Source organism: Ornithorhynchus anatinus, chromosome 4, assembly GCF_004115215.2.
Source record: "Ornithorhynchus anatinus isolate Pmale09 chromosome 4, mOrnAna1.pri.v4, whole genome shotgun sequence".
In the NCBI taxonomy this organism is placed as follows: Eukaryota; Metazoa; Chordata; class Mammalia; order Monotremata; family Ornithorhynchidae; genus Ornithorhynchus; species Ornithorhynchus anatinus.
In genome coordinates, this window is record NC_041731.1 from 32247250 (window position 1) to 32272229 (window position 24980).

General features: G+C 54.9%; 1 protein-coding gene across 1 annotated transcript; it reads right to left on the minus strand.

Moving 5' to 3' along the window:
- Positions 1-12135: 12135 nt before the first annotated feature.
- SLC27A4 (solute carrier family 27 member 4) lies at positions 12136-24376 on the minus strand. The gene is made up of 13 exons (XM_029063411.2): positions 24076-24376; positions 21804-21970; positions 19979-20373; positions 19698-19856; positions 17922-17991; positions 17737-17828; positions 16469-16578; positions 16106-16315; positions 15335-15461; positions 14949-15086; positions 14673-14837; positions 14212-14358; positions 12136-13539 (listed from the first exon to the last, which is right to left on the minus strand). Exons 2-13 carry the CDS (start codon positions 21962-21964, stop codon positions 13382-13384), a joined length of 1932 nt encoding a protein of 643 aa, XP_028919244.1. The 5' UTR covers positions 21965-21970; positions 24076-24376; the 3' UTR covers positions 12136-13381.
- Between the last annotated feature and the right edge of the window lie 604 nt (positions 24377-24980).

A 24980-nucleotide genomic window follows, 5' to 3' on the forward strand; every position in this document is an offset into this window, starting at 1 on the left:
TTTGTCCATTCATCTATCCATCCATTTGTCCATTCATCCATCCATCCATCCATTCATTCATCAATCCATTCATTCATTCATCCATCCGTCCGTCCATTCATTCATTCATCCGTCCATCCACTTGTCCATACATCCATTCATTTGTCCACCCATCCATCCATCCATCCATCCATCCATCCATCCATCCATTCATCCATCCATCCATCCATCCATCTGTCCATTCACCCATTCGTCCGTCCATCCATCCATTTGTCCATTCATCTATAGATTCATTTGTCCATCCATCCATTTGTCCATTCATCTATTCATTCATCCATCCATCCATCCATCCATCCATCCATCCATCCATCCATCCATCCATCCATCCATTCATCCATCCATCCAATCGTACTTATTGAGCACATACTGTGTGCAGAGCACTGTATTAAGCGCTTCGAATGTAGTAAGCGCCACTTGCCAGCTGTGTGACTTTGGGCAAGTCACTTCACTTCTCTGGGCCTCAGTTCCCTCATCTGTAAAATGGGCATTAAGACTGTGAGCCCCACGTGGGACAGCCTGATCACCTTGTATCCTCCCCAGGCTTAGAACAGTGCTTAACAAATGCCATCATTATTATTATCATTATTTTTCATCCATCCATTCATTAATAAATTCATTCATTCATCCATCCACCCCTTCATTCATTCATTCACTTTTTCATTCATAGTTATTGAGCGCCTACTCTGCGTACCACCCCCCACCCCAGCCCCATAGCACTTGTGTATCTATGTACATACCTATAGTTCTATTTATTTATAATTAATGCCTTATTTGTAATTGTTTTGATGTGTACATATATTTATAATTTTATTTACTTATATTGATGCTTTTGAGGCCTGTTTACTTGTTTTGATGCCTGTCTCCCCCCTTCTAGACTGTGGGCAGGGATTGTCACTCTTTGTTGCTGAATTATACTTTCCAAGTGCTTGGTACAGTGCTCTGCACAGACTAAGCGCTCAATAAATAAGATTGAAAGAATAAGTCCTTGGGAGAGTACAATATAATAATAAAAAAACACATTCCCTGTCCACAGCGAGCTTACTGTCTACAGGGCTACTCTTTGGCTTTAGCTCATTCCTCTTTGGCTACCGAAACCTTCCCCGTGACCCAATCTGCTGCAGAGAAGGGAAGGAAGGACAATCCATCAGTCAGTCAGTGATATTTATTTAGCGCTTGCTATGTGTAGAATGATGCACTAAGCACTGGGGGAAGAGTACAGTACAAAAAACTTAACAGACGTGCTCCCTGCCCACAATAATAATAATGGTATTTGTTAAGTGCTTACTATGTGCCAAGCACTGTTCTAAGCACTGGGGTAGATACAAGGTAATCAGGTTGTCCCATGTGGGGATCACAGTCTTAATCCCCATTTTACAGGTGAGGTAACTGAGACACAGAGCAGTTAAGTGACTTCCCGAAAGTCACACAGTTCATAAGTGGCGGAGCCGGGATTAGAACTCATGACCTCTGACTCCCAAGCCCGTGCTCTTTCCACTAAGCCACGCTATGAGTTTAGAGTGTAGAGGATCAATCAATCAATGGTATTCTTTGAGCGTTTACTATGTGCAGAGCACTGTACTAAGTACTTGGGAGAGTAGAACACAACAGTTAGCAATAATAATAATAATAATAATGTTGGTATTTGTTAAGCGCTTACTCTGTGCCGAGCACTGTTCTAAGCGCTGGGGTAGACACAGGGGAATCAGGTTGTCCCAGTGGGGCTCACAGTCTTAATCCCCATTTTACAGATGAGGTAACTGAGGCACCGAGAAGTTAAGTGACTTGCCCAAAGTCACACAGCTGACCAGTGGCCGAGTTGGGATTCGAACCCATGACCTCTGACTCCAAAGCCCATGCTCTTTCCACTGAGCCACGCTGCTTCTCTAGCAGAAACGTTCCCTACCCAGAATGAGCTTACAGTCTACAGGATGAGAAGGGAAGGCAAACCCCACGGCACCTGCGTCTATATAGACATTATATTATAAACTATTCATTTATATTACTACCTGTCTCCCCCCTTCTAGGCTGCAAGCTCTTTGTGGGGAGGGAAAGTGCCTATCGACTCCATGGTACTGTACTTTTCAAAGAGCTTAGTAGGGCACCCTCCTGGAGTACCTTCAAGCTAATCAGGTTGGACACAGTCCCTTTCCCACAGGGGCTCACAGTCTCCCCTCCCCATTTTACAGATGATGCACAGCAAAGCAAAGTGACTTGCCCAAGGTCACACAACAGCAGACAAGTGGCGGAGCCAGGACTAGAACCCAAGTCCTTCGGACTCCCAGGCCTGTGTTTTATCCACCAGGCCATGCTCGAGTCTCAGTATGTCTCTTAGAACCATTCCCTTTCCCAATCCGGGCTCCCGGGAGGAATCCACCTTTTAAGCTTTGAGCTCTCGGGAATGATCAGCGCTCTGGTTTTGCGGGAGGAGCACACCGGCTCCCACAGCCCATCTCCTCATACCGGCAACCCCGACACAGGAGCTGGGGAGCGCTTCTCCCTTTTGGCATCGGGCTCTCCCAAACGCTTAGTCCTGGGTACACTACAGTAGGGATCAATCAAAGGTATTTATTGAGCGCTAACTGTGTGCAGAGCACTGTACTAAGCACCTGGGAGAGTATGCTATGATAGAGATCAATCAGTGGTATTTATTGAGCACTATCTGTGTGCACAGCACTGTACTAAGTACTTGGTAGAAAGTGGAGAAATCATTCGTTTTGCCTTTCTCATTCTCTAGACTGCAAGCTCTTTGTGGGCAGGAAACGTGCCTGCTAGTTCTGTTGTACTGAACAGGGAAGCAGCGTAGCTTAGTGGATAGAGCATGGGCCTGGGGAGTCAGAAGGACTTGGGTTCTAATCCTGACTGTGCCATAGGTCTACTGTGTGACCTCAGTCAAGTCACTTAACTTCTCTGGGCCTCAGTTACCTCATCTGTAAAATGGGGATAAAGAGTGTGAACCTCGTTTAGGGCAGGAACTGTGTCCTATTCAACCTGATTAACTTGTATCCACCTCAGTGCTTAGCACAGTCCTTGGCACATACTAAGAGCTTAATAATAATGTTGGTGTTTGTTAAGCTATGTACCAAGCACTGTTCTAAGCACTGGGGCAGATACAGGGTAATCAGGTTGTCCCACATGAGGCTCACAGTCTTAATCCCCGTTTTACAGATGAGGTAACTCAGGCACCGAAAAGTGAAGTGACTTGCCCAAAGTCACACAGCTGACAGGTGGCAGAGCCGGGATTAGAACCCATGACCCCTGACTCCTAAGTCCGGGCTCTTTCCATTGAGCCGTGCTGCTTCTCTAATAAGTACCATAATTATTATCATTATTATGACCCTCCCAAGCACTTAGTAATCGCTCAATAAATACCACTGATTGATGAGAAGCAGCGTGGCTCAGTGGAAAGAGCCCGGGCTTGGGGGTCAGAGGTCACGGGTTCGAATCCCGGCATTGCCACTTGTCAGCTGTGTGACCGTGGGCAAGTCACTTAGCTTCTCTGTGCCTCAGTTACCTCATCTGTAAAATGGGGATTAACTGTGAGCCTCACGTGGGGCAACCTGATTACCCTGTATCTATCCCAGCGCTTAGAACAGTGCTCTGCACATAGTAAGCGCTTAACAAATACCAACATCATTATTATTATTATTATATCCAAGTGGAAAACAGGTCCAGGCAGGAGATTTGCACCCAAACCCTCAGTGTTTAACCTTCTTATTGGTAAACTTGGGTACTTGTAATTAAGTACATAGTCAGTACATCTAGCATACACCCTTGAATACGGGGGCACTGAGAGGTCTGTTGGGGATTGTGGAAGAAAAACGTCAGGACTGTGAATTGTTTTGGAGCCAGTATGTCAGAGACAAGTTTATTACTACCAGAGTTTCTTCTAGCACTAGTAGGGAGTAGGAGTTTCCTCTCTAATCAAGGCCAGCTCAACGCTAAGCAATCCAGAATTTTATATATATACACAGTATATATATATATGCAGTTGGCATTGAAATCAATCAGAAGAGAACAAAACAGGATAAATACATTAGCATAGGCAGCAATAAATCCACAAGGCGTTTTCCCATCCAACCCCTGCTTTGTTCTCTGGGTGATTAAATCCCACTGAACAGCAGGGCCTGGGGTCCTGATTAGATCAAGGGAGTAGCTTCAGCTCGTCTTCAGGTGATATTCTACTCCTTTCAGAAGACCAAAGAAGGAAGGGAAGAAGATGTGTTGTGAAGTGCTTACCTTGAGTTAATCGAGAAATCAAGCACATCCAGAGGGGGTCAAGCAGGCCGAGAGCTGAAAGAAGAAGAGTGGGGTGGGGGGGTGGTGAATGCAAGACCTTGACCATTGTGCTTCCACATGATGCATTAGATGGTTAAATACATCCTCCTGCAGGGAACCCGATAGAGTCTGAGTGGGGCAATTAAATAATTCAACAGTTTCCCACTCTGCCAGGCGGGCAGAGGGAGTGAGAAAAGTGGCTCTTGAGCTTTCCGGGCAGAGGCAGGGCTGCCCCTGGTGGCTCTGGGTAAAAGGATCCATGCGGGGAAAGCCGCCGCTCCCTCTGGGATTTACCCCTCCTTGAATCCAGAGGGTTTTAAAAATAGTATTATTAATATCAAACTATTATTAATAATGATAAAAATAATAATTACAGTATTTGTTAAGGGCTTACTATGTACCAGGCACTGTACTAAGCGTTGGGGTGGATACAAGCAAACTGGGTTGGACGCAGTCCCTGTCCCGCATGGGGCTCAGTCTCAAACCCCATTTTACAGATGAGGTTACTGTGGTACAGAAAAGTGAAGTGACTTGCCCAAGGCCATACAGCAGATAACTGATGGAGCCGGGATAAGAACCCATGACCTTCTGACTTCCAGCCCCATGCTCTATCCCCTATGCCATGCTGCTTCTCTATAATAATAGTACTTGCTAAGCACTTAATATGTGCCAAGCCCTGGGGTAGATGCAAGCTAATCAGGTTGGACACAATCCCTGTCCCACGTGGGGCTCACAGTCTTAATCCCCATTTTACAGACGAGGGAACTGAGGACCAGAGAAGTTGAGTGACCTGCCCAAGGTCGCACAGCAGACACGTGGCAGAGCCAGATTAGAATCTAGGTCCTTCCGATTCCCAGGCCTAGTCACTAAAGATTGAGTCACTATCTACTAAACCACTAAATACTTAGTGCTGGGATAGATACCAGGTTGGACACAGTTCTCAGCCTACTTGGGACTCACGGTCTTAATTCCCATTTTTACAGATAAGGTAGAGTGCTCTGCATACAGGAAGCACTCAGTAAATACAATCGATTGATCGGGTAACTGAGGCATAGAGAAATGAAACGACTTACCCAGGGTCACACAGTAGACGTGTGGAGGAGCTGGGATTATAACTCGGGTCCTTCTGACATCCAGGCGTGTGCTCTAAGGCCTCGCTGCTTCAAGTTCCCAGGTAGTAGATGTTGTGAGGTTTAGTCCGGCCCTAATTTCTCTACTGGCCCTTAGTAAATACCAGAGGTCACCAAGTGACTGGATTTCAGCTCAGCACCTTTGGGTGAGTCATTTGACTTCTCTGTGCCTCAGTTACCCCATCTGTAAAATGGGGATTCAATCAGTCGGATCTATTGAGCGCTTACAGTGTGCAGAGCACTATACTGAGCACTTGGGAGAGTACAATACAATGCTATAACAGACATTTCAGTCTAGAGGGATAGAGGAGAAGCAGCGTGACTGACATGGACTGTGTCCAACCCAATTAGCTTGTAGCTACCCCAGCGCTTAGTACAGTGCCTGGCACCAAGTAAGTGCTTTACAAGCACCATTTAAAAAACCAACCCTGTCTGACATGTGACTCATTTTCTACTATCTGCATTCCCTTCTAAAGATAATGACAATAATAAAAATAACCGTACTAATGATAGTGATAATAATAACACTATAATCCAATCCTCCACACAGGTTCTTGGTTCTGAAGTTTCAGGCCCGAGGCTCAGCGGTAGTTCCTGGTGGGAGTCTCCACTATGGCTTTGTGTGAAGCATTTTACTAGGCACTGTAAAAATAGGGATGCTGCTGTCAGAGAGATTATAGCTTTATAGGCCAGAGGATGAACAAATAAACAAATACGTAATCAGGTGAAAAGGGCGAGGGCTGAGGGCATAAGATTCACTAGGGGATGAAAAAACCTTCTCGAGACTTTCAGAGATACTTTTAAGTGCTGAAGTAGGGGAGTGGCTGGCGTAGTCAGGACTCCATGCGGGATGGCTTGGGTTTTTTTTAGAAGGGGCAGCTGAGTGTATGATCAAAAGCAGGGGCAGGAATTCTCTTTAGATTTTTATTAATAATGATAATAATAATAATTTTGGTACTCAGTTTGTCCCACGTGAGGCTCACAGTCTTAATCCCCATTTTACAGATGAAGTAACTGAGGCACAGAGAAGTTATGTGACTTGCCCAAGGTTGACAAGAGGCGGAGCTGGGATTAAGGAAGAGAAGGATGATCAGAGTGACTCTTCAGAAAGAGAAGTGTGAGCTAGTGGAAAGAGCATGGGTCTGGGAGCTAGAAGACCTGAATTCTGATCCGGGCTCTGCCACTTGCCTGCTTGTGATCTTGGGGTAAGTCAATTCACTTCCCTGTTTCTCAGTTTCCTCACCCGCAAAATGGGGATGAAATACCTGTTCGGGTTTTTTAATCGTATTTGTTAAGGATTTACAATGTGCCAGGCACTGTACTGCCCGGGCTGGGGTAGATACAATTGATTCAGGTTGGACACAATCCTTGTCCCACCTGGGGTTCACAGTCTTAATCCCCATTTTACAGATGAGGAAACTGAGGTACTGAGAAGTGAAGTGACTTGCCCAAGGTCATACAGCAGACAAGTGTTGTATCCAGGATTAGAGCCCAGGTCTTCCTGACTCCCAGGCCTGTGCTCGATCCACTAGGCCACGCTGCTTCTAGTTAAATGAACAGTAGTGCTAGTCTTTTACAGGTTTGTTTTCCTCTACTAAATTTTGAGCTTCTGAAAGGCAAGGAATGGTCTCTTCTACCTTCCAGGTAAATTTGCTGGCGTTTAGTTGGATGCCACACATGTCAGGGATCTGATACATGAGTGATGGAATTGATGGAATTGCTCCCAGCGTTCATTCAGTCTGGGAATCCCCAGCCTGCTCAGCAAGGGTTAGAAGATCCAGGTGCCAGCAGCATAGCAAAGTGGATAGAGACCAGGCCTGGAAGTCAGAAGGTCATGGGTTCTAATTCCAGCGCTGCCTGGCCTTGGACAGGCTTCTTCACTTGCTTGGGCCTCAGTTACCTCATCTGCAAAATGGGGATTAAGACTTTGAGCCCCAGGTGAGAAAACCTGATTACCTTCTATCTACCCCAGTGCTTATAATAATAATTAATAATAATGGTATTTGTTAAGCGCTTACTACGTGCCACGCACTGTTCTAAGCACTGGGGTAGATGCAAGGTAATCAGGTTGTCCCACATGAGGCTCACAGTTTAATCTCCATTTTACAGATGAGGTAATAATAATAATAATGTTGGTATTTGTTAAGCGCTTACAATGTGCAGAGCACTGTTCTAAGTGCTGGGGTAGACACAGGGGAATCAGGTTGTCCCACGTGGGGCTCACAGTCTTAATCCCCATTTTACAGATGAGGTCACTGAGGCACAGAGAAGTTAAGTGACTTGCCCAAAGTCACACAGCAGACAAGTGGCAGAGCCGGGATTAGAACCCACATCCTCTGAATCCCAAGCCCGTGCTCTTTCCACTGAGCCACGCTGCTTCTCGTGCTTAGAACGATGCTTGGCACAAAGTAAGTGTGTAACGAATACCATCATTATTAGTAGTAGTAAAGGGCAGAAGGCAGAGGATAAGCCCCTGCTCACAACTCCTTTCATTTTATTTTTCAACCCAAAGCTGGTCAGTCAGTCAATTGTATTTATTGAGCACTTTCTGTGTGCAGAGCACTGTACTAAGCGCTTGGGAGAGTGCCATATAACAATAAACAGCCCCCTCCATAAGCTGCAGGCTGAGATGGCCTAGAATCAGAAACTCAGAGTTGGAAGATAAATCCAGAGAGCAATCCTGTTTGCCCACCTGCCTACAGGCAGGAGAAGCAATCCACTCCCGATCCTGGTCTAGACCAATCTAGACCAGGATCGGGAGTGGATTTTCCGGGCAGGGAACTTGTCTGCTAATTTGGTAGTATTGTGCTCCTCCAAGTGCTTAGGACAGTGCTCTGCACATACCAAATGCCCTCAAAATACCATTGAATATTTCACTGATTGACTGATGTGCTGGGGGAGAAGAATCCTCCAGGCCACGAAACAACTTGGTCCTCAGACTCTACCCTGAAGCCCTCCTGCTGCATCTCTAGTTTGGTCTTCAGGGAGGAAGCAACCAAGAATTCAGTCGCCAGGAGGCGATCCCCGATTAACCTCTTCCTTCCCACAGCAAATCAATCCAACAATTTGGCACTTGGGCTCACATACTTATCCTTCCCAAGGGTGGATGGCACGGCTTCCATTTATTTTACAATTTATCCTGCCAGACTCCCGCTGCCAGCATTTGTAGCCTCGGTTTTTCTTTCTGCTGCTCCCACTGTTTGTAAATAAATTTCTCTCCGATTGTTCCGGGGTTAAATCGTAAGCTCCTCGGGGCCAGGGACCGCGCATCCTTGACTTGTAATAATAGTGATGATGGTTGAGGGCTTACTCTGTGCCAAGCACCGTTCTAAGCGCTGGGGTAGTTACAAGGTCATCGGGTGGTCTCACGTGGGGCTCACAGTCTTCATCCCCAGTTTGCAGATGAGGGAACTGAGGGCCGGAGAGGCCAAGTGGCTTGTCCTCTCCCAAGCCGTCGGGGCGGCCAGTCCAAGCCCAAGGGGTGATGGATTGGTACCTGGAAGAGGCTTTTATAAGCCGGAGGAGCCAGGAGGGGAGTGAGGCCTTCTTGGGTCCCCGCGGGAATCCATTGTTTCCGCCCCCAGGACCTCCCTCCCCCGGGCCTTTTGTCTGATCCCCCGGTCTCCGCGCTCAACTCCGGGGGGCCCGGAGAAAGGGAGACGGGGCGGGTCCGGAGGGCTCCCAGCCTTTTCCAGGCTTCCTCTTCCATTCTTGTGCTAATTGGATGTCAAGCTGAGATCAGTGAGAGCGAAGCCAGCCCCTCTGCTCGGGTTAAACTGCCGCCGGGGGAGAGAGCCCGAGCTCCCGGGAAAATAGCCGAATGGCATTAGCCGGTCGCCCGCCCAGGGAGGCAGGGAGGCTGGGAAGTGGGGAGGGAGGTCAGCAGGGAGGCTTGCAGATTGGGAGGTTGGCAGAGAGCTTAAGAGGGTGGCAAGGAGTTGGCATGGAGGTTGGCAGAGAGGCTAGGAGGTTGGAAAGGAGGCAGGAGGAGAGGGAGGGTGGGAGGGAGACAGGCACGGAATTTGGGAAGGAGGCAGCGTGGCCTAGTGGAAAAAATCCGGACTTGGGAGTCAGAATTGGGTTCTAATCCCGGCTCTGCCCCTCACCAACTGTGTGACCTTGGGGAAGTCACTTCTCTGTGCCTCAGTTATGTCATCTGCAAAGTGGAGGTTAAGACTCTGAATCCTATGCGGGGCCGGGACTGTGTGCAACCTAATTAACTTGTATCAACCCCAGCCTTGAGAACAGTGCTTGACACATTGCAAGTGCTTAGCAGATACTATCATATAATGATGGTGTCTGTTAAGCGCTCACTTTGTGCCAGGCACTGTACTAAGTGCCGGGAGTGGATACGAGCAAATCGCATTGGATGGAGTCCCTGTCCCACTTGGTGCTCACAGTCTCAATCCCCATTTTACAAATGAGGTAGTTGAGGCACAGAGAATAATAATAATGATGGTATTTGTTAAGTGCTTACTATATGACAAGCACTGTTCTGAGCGCCGGGGGAATTGTGGGGGGGATGCAAGGTAATCGGGTTGTCCCACGTGGAGCTCACAATCTTAATCCCCATTTTACAGATGAGGTAACTGAGGCACAGAGAAGTGGAGTGACTTGCCCAAAGTCACACAGCTGACCCAGGTGGACCCAGGCTTAGAACCCATGACCTCTGACTCCCTAGCCTGGGCCCTTTCCACTGAGCCCCACTGCTTCACTAATAATAATGAAGGTATTGGTTAAGCACTTACTATGTGCCAAGCACTGTCCTAAGCACTGGGATAGATGCAAGATAAGTAGTTTGTCCCACGTGGGGCTCACAGTCTTCATCCCTATTTTACCGATGAGGTCACTGAGGCGCTGAGAAGTGGAAGTGACTTGACTAAGATCACCTTAAGGGCAGGGAACCCCAAATTTCTGTGCCCAGATCTCCTCCTAGGCCGGCCTGAAGCTCTTGGCGATCTCTGGCTGTTTCCCTCCAACAGCCTACCGCACCCCCCGCCCCTTCTCTCCAGGGCAACAAGAAGGAGCTGACCACCGGCCTTCCTCCCCAAACCCCCAGGCCTGGAGCTGTGTCCATCTCCTTGATTCTATTTATCACGATTATGTTGTCTTGTTTTTGTCCGTCTGTCTCCCCCGATAAGACTGTGAGCCCGTCATCGAGCAGGGATCGCCTCTGTTGCCGAATTGTCCATTCCAAGCGCTCAGTCCAGTGCTCCGCACATAGTAAGCGTTCAATAAATACTATTGAATGAATAAATGAATGAATGGAGCTGGCAGAACGGGAAGATTGGTTAAACTCAGCACGCCCTCTGCTGCTCACACCTTCAACCTCGGCTAGCCTCCAGCTTTACGTGCACTTCAGTAATCAAATACTACTACTTGAGAAGCGCTTACTCTGCGCCAAGCACTGTTCTACGCGCTGGGGGAGATACCAGGTCATCAGGCTGTCCCACGTGAGGCTCACAGGCTTCATCCCCCTTTTACAGAGGAGGGAACTGAGGCACAGAGAGGGTAAGGGACTTGCCCAAAGTCACACGGCTGACAAGTGGTGCAGTGGGGTTCAGAACCCAAGCCTGACCTCTTTCCACTAAACCACACTGCTTCTCTAGTAGAGGGGCCAAGGTCTCCTGGACCCCATTCTGGACTTTCACTCGATTGTACTTGTTAATAATAATAATGACATTTGTTAATCGCTTACTATGTGCAAAGCACTGTTCTAAGTGCTGGCGTAGATACCAGGTAATCAGGCTGTCCCGCGTGGGGCTCACAGTCTTCATCCTCATTTTACAGGTGAGATAACTCAGGCACAGAGAGGTTAAGTGGCTTGCCCAAAGTCACACAGCTGACAGCCGGTCATTGGGCAGGGATTGTCTCTATCTGTTGCCGAATTGTACATTCCAAGCGCTTAGTACAGTGCTCTGCACATAGTAAGAGCTCAATAAATACTATTGAATGAATGAATGAATGAATGAGTGGGGCTTAGAACCCATGACCTTTGACTCCCCAGCCCCAGCTCTTTCCACTAACGCACGCTGCTTCTCTAGTAGAGTAGCCAAGGTCTCCTGGGCCCCATTCTGGACTTTCATTCATTCACTCGATCGTACTTATTGAGCGCTTACAGTGTGCAAAGCACTGTACTAAGCACTTGGGAGACTACAATACACAGACATCTCTGCACACGACAAGCTCCCTTTGCTAGTTTCTCTCCCCCTCCAAAACAGTTCCCTTATTCATTCAATAGGATTTATTGAGCGCTTACCATGTGCAAAGCACTGTACTAAGCGCTTGGAATGTACAATTCGGCAACAGAGACAACCCCTGCCCAATGATGGGCTCACAGTCTAATTCTGTTCCCTGTTCTTACTGATCCCCACCTAACCTCTGGGACCACCTCTTTCCCTCCATCTGCTAATTCAAACGGTTTTGAATCCCGCTTGACCAAGCGCCTCTATACTGTAAGCTCGTTGCGGGCAGGGATTGTGTCTGTTACACTGTTGTGCTGTACTCTCTCAAGTGCTTAGTACGATGCTCTGCACACAGAAAAAGTTCAATAAATATGACTGACTGCACCTAGTAAGTTCTCAGTAAATACCACTGATTGACATCAGGATGAACGTGGGGCAGGACAATAACCAAATCTGGTCAAGCACACAGATACACACACAGACGCGGACCCACAAACACACACATACACACAGAGGAGAGTCCATTTATTGGCCATGAAGACACAAGTCCCCCACAGCTAGAGGTAGGAGCTAGGAGGAAGGGGAGAAAGAGAGAGAGAGAGAGAGAGAATATCGGCTGGGAGAATGGGATGGAGATTCCTGGGAAAGACCAGCCCGTCCCCTCCTTCCCTCCCCGACTCTGCTCTCCCCACCTAGGGTCCTGAGAAATTGTGGGAGAGTCGCAGTGGTCCAGGCCCAAATACAGAGTGGGGGAAGGGGATTCAGTCCTTGGGAGATAGGCACTGGGAAAGAGAAGGGGCTGCAAAGAGAGAGACTGATGGGGAGTGAGGTTAGGCGAGGGAGGAAGAAAAGGGTATCTCTGCTGCATTCTCACCTCCCGCTGGTAGGCTCCTTGCCCCCCGGCCCGCAGGGGGAGGGGGACTATACCTTAGCATCATTCCTCTCCCCATCCCATACTCTAACCCCAACCCCTGTCCACCCACCAGACCCAAGCTCGGGGCTCCCCGCCAGCAAGCCCAGAGGAAGACTGCTGAGGTGACCTCGGCCGTCCGGCTGGCCTCCCGGTCTCCTCCACGATCTGGCCCCGGATGCTCAGGGCCCAGCCCCCTGGCATCTCCCCAGTGCCTTTTGGCGCCCTCCTGGCCCGCAGATTCAACCCCCAGAGTGAAGGGATGGTGGGAGGTGGCACACAGGCCAGGGGGAAGGAGGAGGGCAGCCCCCTTGGGGGTGCTTCAAGCCCCCTGAGACCCTGCCACTCTCCTCACCACGCCCGGCCCCCCATGCCCTAGAGAGATGGATGTAGCACCCTAGCCTCATGACATCATTCTGAGCATGCTCAATCAATCGCTGCCCTGTAAAAGGGGATGAGGAGAGGGCAGGCATGCCAAAATGTGGCCTCTCCTCCTCTGCCCCTCACTGCCCTGCCAACCTCCTTGCCCCCAGTCCCCCTCCCACACATGAGGCTTTCACAGAAAGCCCTGGTGGCAGTGAAGATAGTTGGCAGGCTCAGAGCTGGAGGCTGAGGGCAGGAGGCTGGTGGGGGAAGGAGGGGAAACGGGGGGCATCCCTGGGGTCAGCATTTCAGGGGGACCTGGTCCCGGGCGCCACCCGCTTTGGTCTAGCACTGGCCTCCAAGGCCCGGGGTGGGGGCTCTGGCCATTAGGGACCGAGCCCCAGACACAGTCCAGCACCCTTCCGCCCCCAACCCCATCCGGCTGAGGGTGGGGAGGGGGAGGGAGGAAAAAAAAAAAATCACAGCTTCTGCTCCCCGGACTGAATGCGTCTGTGGGCCTCGGCGTCCAGGGGCAGGTAGCGGCCCAGCTGAGCGTTCAGGTAGAACAGGGGGTCTTTGACCACGGCCGGGTCGAAGGACTCCCGTCGAAGATCTGCCTTCTGGAACTTGTAGGTCCCTGGTTGGGGGTGGGCAGAGGAGGAACGGGGAAGGGAAGGGGTCAGCCAGAGGAGGAACGGGGACCCCGCAGGCCCTGCCCGGAGATTGGTCGGGGCCGGTGAGGGGGCTTGATCCTCTGTCTCCCGGGTTGTGGCGGGAGAAAGAGAAAAGGAGAAGAGGGAGCCTATGGAAGAAAATCCGGAGCAGGGGATGGCTCGGGAACAAACAGCTCGGGGGTCTGGGAATGAGGATATCCGGAAAGGTCCTTAATAATGATAACAATATGTAGTATTTGTTAAGTGCTTACTGTGTGCCAGACACTGCACTGAGAGCTAGGGTAGATACAAGTCAATCAGCTGGACACAGTCTCTGTCCCATGTGGGGCTTACAGTCTTATTCCCCGTTTAACAGAGCAGGTAACTGAGGCACGGGGAAGTGAAGTGACTTGCCCAAGGTGCCACAGCACACAAGAGGTGGAGCTGCCATTAAGAACTGTGACACCCAGCCTGTGCTCTTGCCACTAGGCCACGCTGTGTCTCTGTCCTTGTGGCCAGGGGACGTGTCTACCAGCTCTCTCTTACTGTACCGTTCCGAGAGCCTAGTACACAGTGCTCCGCGTGCACTAAGCGCTCGATAAATACGACGGATTGCCCGACCGATTATCTGGGGGAGGGAAACCCGGGGGCCTGACCTGTCTTGTTGACCTCGGGCAGGAAGCGCAGGAAGATGGGCCGGGCATACACGGGCAGCTCCTTCTCCAGAGCCCGGGCAAACCGTTCCAGGTCACAGGAGATGTCGGGATCGGCCACTGCGGCCATGCCAGCGCGGCCCTCGGCACCTGAGGTCCCAACATGGGGAGAGGCGGGGGTAGTCGGGGAGGCCGGGAGATGGTCACGGAGGCCGGAGGATGGTTCAGGGAGCGGTCGGGGAGGCCGGGGGACGGTCACGGAGGCCGGGGGATGGCGGGACGGACTGCAGGGCTAGCGCTCGGCCCCGCCACCCAAATTCCCAATCCCCAAGGGCAGGGGGGGTCTTCCCATCCGCAGGGCGAGGGCGACATCTGGCGGCCGCCCGTCCCCAGAGCCAGAGGCCGGAGGCGGTGGCCAGAGCCCCGTGGGCCCTGCGACGGAGGCCCGGGGTCCGCCCAGGTACCTGGCACCTCCACTCCATACACCGCCACGTCGGCCATGCCCAGCAGCCGGCTCAGCGTCCCCTCCACCTCCGTCGTGGACACATTCTCGCCCTTCCACCGGAACGTGTCCCCCGTGCGGTCCCGGAAGTACAGGTAGCCCAGCTCGTCCATGACCAGCACGTCGCCTGGGTGGGGAGCCGGGCTCAGGGGCCGGAGTCCGGTGTTCCCGCCCAGGGCACCCCTCTCCCTCCGGGGACCGGGGCCCGCCCGGGGCAGGAGGAAGCCGCCCGACTCACCGGTCAGGTAGGCCGAGTCCCCCTTCTTGAAGACGTCCCGGGCGATCTTCTTGTTGTTGGCGCCCTGGTTCAGGTAACCATCGAAGCGACGCAGGGGGTCGTGCTGCACGATGCGGCCTACCAGCTGGCCCGGCTCCCCTGCGGGGGTCAAGAGGGTCAGTTTGCGGGGGACGGAGGGGAGCGGCGGGGTGAGGGGGCACATTGCCATGGAGACGGACCCACAGCCTCAGCCTCCACACCACCCTGTGCCTCCTGGCCTGCCCCAAGCCCAGCTCCAACCCCGGGCCCAGCTCCGACCCCTACCTTAGCTCTGACCCCTACCCTGGCTCGGCTCTGACCCCTGCCCCAAGCCTAGCAACGACCCCTGCCCCGGGCCTAGCTCTGACCTGGCTCGCAGGGGATGCAGACGCCGTCAGAGCCCCGGACGAGCTCCATGGTGTCCTCATTCACTCGCACCAGCCGGATGGGGTAGACGAAGGTCAGGATGCGACTGTTGAAGCCACAGGCCCCGACCTGCAAGGCCGGCCCCTGGAGCTCAGTCCCCGGACGCCTAAAGTTGCCCCTCTCCCCACCCGTCCCCTGCCCTGGCCACCCCCACCTCTCCCTGGCTGCAAGAGCGAGGGACCTTCCACTGGCCTGTCGTGTGACCTTGGGCAAGTCATCTAACTTCTCTGGGCCTCAGTTTCCTTATCTATAAAATGGAGATTCAATATTCTATGAACTCCATGTGGGGCAGGGGCTGTTTAACCCAATTGTGCTTATCTACCCCAGTGCTCTCCCCAGTACTTGACACATAGCAAATGAGTAATTAAAATCCCAATTCCTCTTATAATTATTACTGGTGTTTTTACGCGCTACTTTGTGCTAGGAACTCCACTAAGCTCTGGGGTAGATACAAGCCACTCAGGTTGGACACAGTCCCTGTCTCACATGGGGCTCAAGGTTTTAATCCCCATTTTACAGATGCGATAACTGGGGTATGGAGAAGTGATGTGACTCTCCCAAGGTCCCACAGCAGGCTAGTGGCAGAGCTGGGATTAGAATCCAGGTCCTTCTGACGTCCAGGTCCGTGCTCTAACCACTAGACCACACTGCCCCTCCCCGAGTGCTCCCCGCCCGGGCCCGGACCCCCACCCCCGTCACCCGGCCGGCGGCACCTGGCTGTCGAAGTTGCCCAGGCTGCAGTTACACTCCGTGGCCCCGTAGAATTCGGCCACCTGGGGGATGTGGAAGCGGCTGGAGAAGTCGGTCCAGATGGACGGCCGCAGCCCGTTGCCCAGCGCCATGCGCACCCGGTGCTGCCGCTCCACGTCCCGGACCGGTTGGTTCAGCAGGTAGCGGCAGATCTCCCCGATGTACTGCACGATCTGGGCCGGGCCGGGACAGCCGTCACCCTCCGCGAGACCTCCGCCCGCGGCGGGGAGGGGCCGGGACCCCTCTGCCACCACGCTGGGTTCCCGTGTTCCTCCTCCCCGGGCTCCCGGCCCCGGGCTCCCCCAGCCCCACGCCCCCCGGCTCACCGTGCAGTCGTATTTGACGCAGTCGCTCCAGAAGCGGGAGGCAGAGAACTTCTTGCGGATCACCACGGTCATCCCATGGAGCAGACACTGGCCGAGCCCCACGATGTTCCCTGAGAGGGGTCGGGCCCAGAGCTGGGGGTGAGGCGAGGGTGGGGAGCCTGGCTGACGCTCCCGCCCCCCAACAGTGTTCCCTAAGAGGGGTCCGGCACAAAGTTCACGGTGAAGCGAGGGAGGGAAGCCTGGCAGACCTCCACGGTGTTCCCCCAGAGGGGCGAGACCAGAGTTGGGAGTGAAGTTAAGGTAAGCTGGAAGGGAGTTTGCCTGCCGTGTGACCCTGGGGAAGTCATTTAACTTCTCTGGGCCTCAGTTGCCTCTTCTTTAAAATGGAGATTCGCCCTCCTTCTTGGACTCTGAGCACTCGGTAGGACGGACACTGTGTCCGACCTGATTATCCTGAAATTATCCAGGGCCTAGCACGTAGTTATTGTTAATTATCCTTATTATTGTTAGCTTGAGAGTAGCCCCTTTCACCCCAGTTTGGTCCAGGCACAGAGCCACAGAGACATCAACAGGAAGGATGGCAGAGAGCACCACTGGGGAATCCCCCTAGACTGTAAGCTCCTCAAGGGCAGAGTTCATGTCTACCGCCTCTACTGTCCTCTCCTCTCACAAGCACCGGTGAGGCAACCAAGACTAATAATAATGTTGGTATTTGTTAAGTGCTTACTATGTGCAAAGCACTGTTCTAAGCGCTAGGGTAGATACAGGGTAATCAGATTGTCCCACGGGAGGCTCACAGTCTTAATCCCCGTTTTACAGATGAAGTTACTGAGGCACAGAAAAGTTAAGTGACTTGCCCACAGTCACACAGCTGACAAGTGGCAGAGCCGGGATTAGAACCCATGACCTCTGACTCCCAAGACCAGGCTCTTTCCACTGAGCCACGCTGCTTCTAGAGAGGCAGCATGGCCTAGTGGACAGACCACGGGCCTGGGAGTCAGAAAGACCTGGATTCTAATCCTGCCTCTGCCACTGGTCTACTGTGTGACCTTGGGCCAGTCACTTCCCTTGTCTGTGCCTCCGTTACCTCACCTATAAAATGAGAATTAAGACTGTGACAGGGACTGTGCTCAACCTGACTGACTTGTATCTACCCCACTGCTTGGTACGGTGCCTGACACATAGTAAGCGCTCAATAAAAAATACCATTTAAAAAAAAAAAGTCTTGGGGTTCCAGGGCCAGGATGGGCCCCTGGAATCCCGCTTACCTGCCGAGTGGTAGAGGGGGAGGCAGTCGTACACGATATCATCCGACCGCATGCGGAAGCCGTAGTAAACCAAGGCGGCCATACGGTAGTACCTGGAGAGACGGGGCGAGATGAGGCTCCGAGTTGGGTCCCAGGCACCTGTCTCACCTGTTCTCCCCGCGCCCACCCCGCCCTCGCTCGCTCACCTGCTGTGGGCCACAATGGCAGCTTTGGGCATCCCCGTGGTCCCCGAGGTGTAAATGTAGAAGAGGTTATCTAGGGAGGGGACAGAGACGTGGATGAGCATGGGGCGGAGGGGGCCGCCAGACTGGGGACCAGTTTGGGATGGCAATGGCAGAAACTGCCCTGGGGGGTCATCCTGGGAGAAGGGGAGGATGGGACTACTGCATTGTGCCTCCTCGCTGATCTCCCCTCTTCCTGACTCTCCCCATTTCAGTCCACACGGCACTCAGCCAACTGGATCATTTTTCTACAAAACCGTTCAGCCGTATTTCCCCGCTTCTCAAGAATCTCTAGTGCTTGCCCATCCGCCTCTGCATCAGACAGAAAGTGCTCACCGTTGGCTTTAAAGCCCTCAATCACTCAACCGTGAGCTCGCCGTGGGCAGGGAATGTGTCTGTTTGTTGTCGTAGTGTATCCTCCCAAGCGTTTAGTACAGTGCTTTGCTTTGACTGATTGCTTTGCTAAGCCCAGCTCGCATACTCCCCTTCTCAGTGTGCCCCGATCTCACTTAGCTCGCCTCTGACCCCCTCCTGCGTCCTCCCCCTACCTGGACCTCCCTCCCCGTCCATATACGCCAGACCACCACTCTCTCCACCTTCGAACCCTTATTAAGGTCACATCTCCTCCAAGAGGCTTTCCCCAATGAAGCTGACTTTTCTCCTGCTTGCTCTCCCTTTTGCGTCCTCTGTGCACTTGGATCCGTGTCCTCTGGACATTTGATATTTGAGCCACCCCCATCCCCCCAGCGCTTATGTCCACAGCTTTAAATTATAGATTATAAATTATTTATTTATATTAACGTCGCTCTCTCCCTCTAGACTGCAAACTTGTTACTGATTCTGTTGTGTTGCACTCTCCCAAGCTCATAGTACAGTGCTCTGCACATAGTTAGCACTCAATAAATTCCACTGACTGATAGGAAACTGAGTGCTGCTCTCCAACTTCCAGAGTGTGTTTGTGCGTGAGTGACAGTCCCATGCGGGACAGGGACTTGCACTACCTAATTAGCCTGTATCTATCCTAATACATAGAACAGTGTTTGACACATAGTAGCAGCGTGGCCTAGTGGATAGAGCACGGGTCTGGAAGTCAGAAAGACCTGAGTTCTAACCCTGGCTCTGTCACTTGTCTGCTGTGTGACCGTGGGTAAGTTCTCTGTACCTCAGATACCTCATCGTTAAAATGGGGATTAAGACTCTGAGCTCTAGGTGGGAAAGGGACTGTGTCCAACCTGATTATCTTGTATCTACCCCAGTGCTTAGTACAGGGTCTGGCACATAGTAAGTGCCCTTATTTCCTTTTTTCCCCACTCCCTCTGCATCACCCTGATGTATTCCCCTTATTCACCACCACCCCCAACCAGCCCCACAGCACTTACAGATATATCCGTAATTTATTCTCGCAAGACAGTAAGATCATTATGGGCAGGGAACGTTTCTGCTATTCTGTTGTCCTGTACTCTCCCATGCGCTTAGAACAGTGCTCTGCGCATAGTAAGCGCTCAACAAATACCACCGATTATCTGTGCCTCAGATCCCTCATCTGTAAAATGGGGATGAAAACTGTGAGGTCCATGTGGGACAGGGACTGGGTCCAACCTGAGTAACCTGTAACTACCCCATCACACAGTACAGTCGCTGACACAAAATAAGTGCTTAAGAAATACCATAAAAATCCAAATATGTGCGCGTGTAGACAAAGGGACGGGGAGGCAGGGGAAGGGGGGAGAGCTTTCTTACCTGTAAAGCCTTTATCTGAGGGTCTGGGGAGGTCCTTGGGGGCCTCCTCCAGCAAGGGGTCCAGGTGCTCTGTGCCCGGGGGCACCGAGTCCGGCTCCCAGGCCCCAGAGCAGAAGAGGCTGATGGAAGGCTCCAGGGTGTCATGGATCTCCATAATGGCTGTGGAGAGGGGGGGTGGACCAACGGCTTTGGAAACCGCCCTCTGCCCTCTCTGCCACCGCCTCCTCCGCCCCCTCTCCCGTCCTCGGCCCACCCCCGCCGCCCGCCCCGGCCTAGCTCACCGGGGGCCAGCTCGCTGCCAAACACGAGGACGCGAGCGTGGGACGTGGTCAGACAGTGGCGCAGGGCATCGCGCCGCAGGTTGGTGTTGATGAGAGCGGCCTCCACCCCCAGCTTGGCCATGCCCAGCCACAGCCCCACGTACTCGTTGCGGTTCTCCATGAACAGGGCGGCCACATCCCCTGGGCGCAGGCCCCGGGACCGCAGCAGGTTGCCCACGGCGCTGGAGTAGGTGTCCAGCTGGCGGAAGCTCCAGCGGGCCCCGGTGCCCTCGAAGATCAGGGCCGTCTTGTCCGGGTGGCGCCGCAGCGTGGAGGCGAAGAGAGCGGGCACCGTCTTGCGGTCTCGCAGGTAGCTCCGCACCTTCAGCTTCACCTTCAGCAGGACCATCGCGGCGCTGCCAAGGGAGGGAGATGGACCCTGGCTCGGGGCCCGGGCTCCCGGCCGCCCTGAGTGCCCACCCTGCCGGGCACGAGCCATGGGGCCAACTCGGGGGGAGGTTCCCGGAGACCTGCGTCCCAGTCCCAGCTCTGCCACGGAGCTGGAGGGTCCCTTATCCTCTCTGGCCCTCGGTTTCTTCAGCTGTGAAATGGGGGATGGGATGCCTGCTCTCCCTCCCTCCCTCTTGGACTGCGAGACCCAGATGGGACCGAGGACTGGGTTCGCTCCGTTTGTCTTGTATCTACCGATTAGCGCTTACTACAGTGCTTGGCTCACAGGGAGGCCCTGGACCAATACCACGGTAATAAGGACCGTATTGGCTCGAGTCCCTGCCAACTAGGGTTGGGCCAAACCTCTGCGTCCACCTGGCACTGACCAACGTGATGTCACTCACTCCACAGTCAAGGTGGAAGTGGACGCCGTCAGCGGGTCTGACCCAGGCGGGGGCCGGGGGCAGGCGGCCCCTCTCGTCGGATTGCCAATAGAACCCTCCTCGACCCCCGGTAATGGGCTTGTCCCAACTGGGCCAACCTGGTACCATAGTCCTCTCCTGCACTGGCCCATAGGCAGCCCCGCCTGTCCTAGGCCTGGCACCACCATGCCAGCCCGCCAGGATGCACCTGCTTCCACCCCAGGCCTTATTTAGCACCCTCCACCCCCAGCCTCCTGCCACAACCACGCCAACCCGCATCACTCTCAGCCCGAACGGAATCCACTTAGTGCCGTGGCAGCTTGGTGTCTGCTTGCCTTTGCTCACGTCTGCCATCTCCAGTCATGCCCGCTGGGCGTGGGTGAGAATCTCTGGGACTTTCACTTCTCTCCTCCCTCCCCTCCCACCCTGTAGCCGCTGGGGCACCGGGGTGGGAAACCTCAGCTCAGACCAGACCATCATGGAAGTGGTATAAAATCTGGCTTTCCAGGTTCAAAACCCAACCAGACCCAGAGCCTTTCGACTCCTATTGAATTTGCCTCCCTGCCCTACCAGGAAGCTCTCCGGGGTGACCCTCGTGGCCGGGGTGGGGGGACCCTCTCCCAGGGACGGTTCCAGCCCCCAAGGCAGGACAGGAAGTCTGGCTAAGGGAGGGCAGAGGGGTAGAGGGGAGGCCTTTCCTCCACTCTAACCCACCCAGGAGCCTGACGTCTGAGGCCCGGGTCGGCCAGAGACTCGGGCCCCGTCCCTTCCCTACCCGTCCCGTGTATTGGCTCAAGAAGTCCAGGGCCAAGGGAGCCGTCCCTCAGCTTGGGCATCCCACCCACCAGGTTGACCGGTGGCAGGCTAGCGAGCCGAGCGGCTCTCTCTGCCCGCCGCCAAACCGGAAAGGAGACCATCGTGCTCGGCCCACCCAGGGGAGGGCGGAAGAAGGGGCGGCCCAGAGAGGTACTCACAAGACATCCCGTCTTATAGTCTTCACCACGACCCTGACAAACCGCCAGCCACCGGAGCCCAGGTAGGTGACCAAGAGTCCTAAGAGGACCTGTGTCCAGGGCAACCTCAGCACCAGCCGGGAGACCAGCAGCAGTGCCCCCAGGGAGGCCGCCTGCCACATCTTGACCTGCAAAGAAAGGAAAGCCAGGTGCCAGGTGCCTCTCCCGCCACCGCAGCTGGGCTGGGGAGGGCACCCTGGGCCCGGCGCCAGTCGGTTGGGTAAAGACCCGGGACCCGTCGGGAGCAGAGACTTCTGGCGGAGGGGGAACGTGGCCTAGTGACTAGAGCCCAGGCCTGGGAGCCAGAAGCACCTGGATTCTAATCCCGGCTCCGCCACCTGTCTGCTGTGTGACCTTGGACAACTCGCTTAATTTCTCTGTGCCTCAATTACCTCACCTGTAAAATGGGGATTAAGATTGGGAGCTCCGTGTGGGGCAGGGACGGTGTCCAACCTGATTAGCGTGTACCTACCCCGGCGCTTAATATCGTGCCCCTAGTAAGCGCTTAGCAAATCCAGAAGAAAATAAAAGAGGGTGCTGGCACTCGGAGGGACAGTGCGGTTGCCCGAATCCCCAGCCTAGAGGCCCCCTTCCCAAACAGGATGACCGCTGGGCCTGGGTGTCCGTCTCCTCTGCCAGTCCTCCCACCGCCCCTCCGCCTCAGGGGGCTGCCCGAGGCAGCCAGAGAACAGGGCGGATACGTTTTCTCCGCCCAGCCCGGGCCGGGACCCAAGTGATTCTGGGGGCTCCTCCCTGCTTCCCGGCCCCTGGTCCCGCAGGACCCCGGAGCGTTAGGCCAGAAGCAGGGGCGGGAGGGCTCCACAGGGTCCGGGGTGCCCTCCGGGATGCCCTCCTGGATGCCCAGCCCGAGGCGTGGGGGGGGAGGGGGGGCGACGCAGTGGCCGCCAAGGACCACGAGGGGGCGCGGGAAGACAGGTCTAGGCCCGGCCTAAAGCCCGGAGGGCTGCCTGGGGGCAGGGGTTGGGGGGGACGACCCCCGGACACCGGATAATAATAATGACCATGGGGTTCGTTAAGCGCTTACTAGGTGCCAAGCACTGTTCTAAGCGCTGGGACAGATACGAGGTAAGCAGGTTGGCCCACGTGGGGCTCCCAGTCTTCATCCCCATTTTGCAGATGAGGTCACTGAGGCCCAGAGAAGTGAAATGACTTGCCCAAAGTCACAGAGTTGATAAGCGGCGGAGACCGGGATTAGAACCCACGACCTCCGACTCCCCAGACCGTGCTCTTGCCCTTAAACCACGCTGGATCTAAAGAAGATGAACCTGGGGAGGGGGCGGCCGGGTCGGGACGAGGGCGCCTGCCCCTGTTGTGACCCTCTGTTGTGACCATCTTGGGGTGGGGTTGGGGGGGGGGGGGTCATTCAGGCCAGAAGATTGCAACCCCCATCCCACCTTTCGAAAGGGAAAGATTGAATCCCGGAGTAGCGAGGCAGGGGGGAGGTGGTGGGGAGGGGGCGCCCAGTCCGAGTTGGATGTCAGGACTCCTGGGTTCTCTTCCTTTGCCCCCCCCCCACCCCGGATTCTCTGGAGGCTCTTTCTCCCAAGGCCAATTAGCAGAGGGACCTAGAAAGCACTTTCGGCCCCTCCAAGCCAAGAGACCGGATGGGACCAGCCAGTTCGGGAGTCAGAGGCCGTGGGTTCTAATCCCGGCTCTGCCACCGGTCTGCTTGGGTGACCTTGGGCAAGTCACTTCACCGGGCCTCGGTGACCTCATCTGGCAAATGGGGATTAAGACCGTGAGCCCTGCGTGGGACAGGGTCCAACCCGAGTCACCCGTGTCTACAGGGTGCCCGGCACGGAGTAAGGACTTAAGGCGAGGGGCCCGGCCTTCCCCTCTGCCCCAGGGGGGGTCGGGGTCCTCCAAGGGTCCCTCGGGGTGACCCCCAGGCCCTGCAGTTCGGGGGATTCCCCAGGGGTGGGGGGTCCGTCCATCAGGGGTGGGAGCCAGGCCCAGCTCCGGGAGGCCTCCCGGGACCGGTCCTTGCGGCACCCGCAGACCCCGCCCTGCGGAGGGGAGCGATGCTGGGGCCCGCCGGGCCCGGGGCAGACCCACGCCGGATGCCAAGGGCCGCGCCCCCCGGGACCCCCCGCCCCCCGGAGCCGTCCCAGTCCCCGCGGAAGGTCCCGCAGCCCCTCGGCCCCGCTGGCAGGGTGGGGCCAGGTGCAAGCAGGAGGGGAGTGGGTCCCCGCCCTGGGGCCCGCAGACTCACCTTCCTGGGCGAGCTCGACCGCTGGTCTAGGCGGGGTCCGGCTGCAGGCTGCGGAGCCGGGGCTCCTACATGGGGCGGCTCAGGGGCGAGGGGCGGCCGGCTCTGACCTTTGCATGGTTGCAACTGCGGCTCTTGGCCTCTTCCCGGCCCCGCCCGCCTGCCACCCCCTCCCTCCTCCTCCTCCTCCTCCTCTTTCACCTGCACCCCCCGCCCCTTGCTTGCAAACCGGCTACACCGGGCTCAGACCTTGCTCCTTCCCTCCTTCCCTCCCTCCCTCCTTCTCTCCTTTTCTCCCTCCCTCCCCCCCCCACCGCCGCAACCCGGGGTGCGGGCAGGACGAAGCAGGAGGGGCCGGCAGCCTCCTGCACGCGCACGGGAGCGAGCCGCGGGAGCGAGCCGCGCGCCCCCCCGCCGCCGCGCAGCCCCCTGGGAGTTGTAGTCCGGGCTCCTCCCACCCAGCACGTGGCCTGCTCCAGGCCCAGATCCCTCCCATCCCATTTGGGGGGAAAATCCTCGCACATTCCCCCCCCTTCCTCCTCTTCCCGTTTTCCCCCCCCCCCCCCGTTTTCTTCCCGGGATGGCGGGGGGTGGGAAGCAGCCGAGGAAGCTCGGTTGGCACCGAAGGGCCTCTCCCTCCCCAGTAGCCGTCGCAGGAGCAACGAGGAAAGGTCAGCAAAGGGGAAAGGAGGAGCGGGCAGGTCCTGCTGCCGGGGGCTCTGTGGCGCCATGGAGAGCGCATTGGACTTCTAGAGGGGCGGAGGCGTTCAAAGGTTGTGGGGTCGAGTCCCACCGGAGTCGTCTTTTGAAAGCCTCCCCCTCCCAGGCCGCTTGTTTTGATGAAGGAGGGACGGGAGAAGGGAGAGCTAGGTCTCCCACCGGGGAACGGCGGGGTGCTTCGGCAGTTG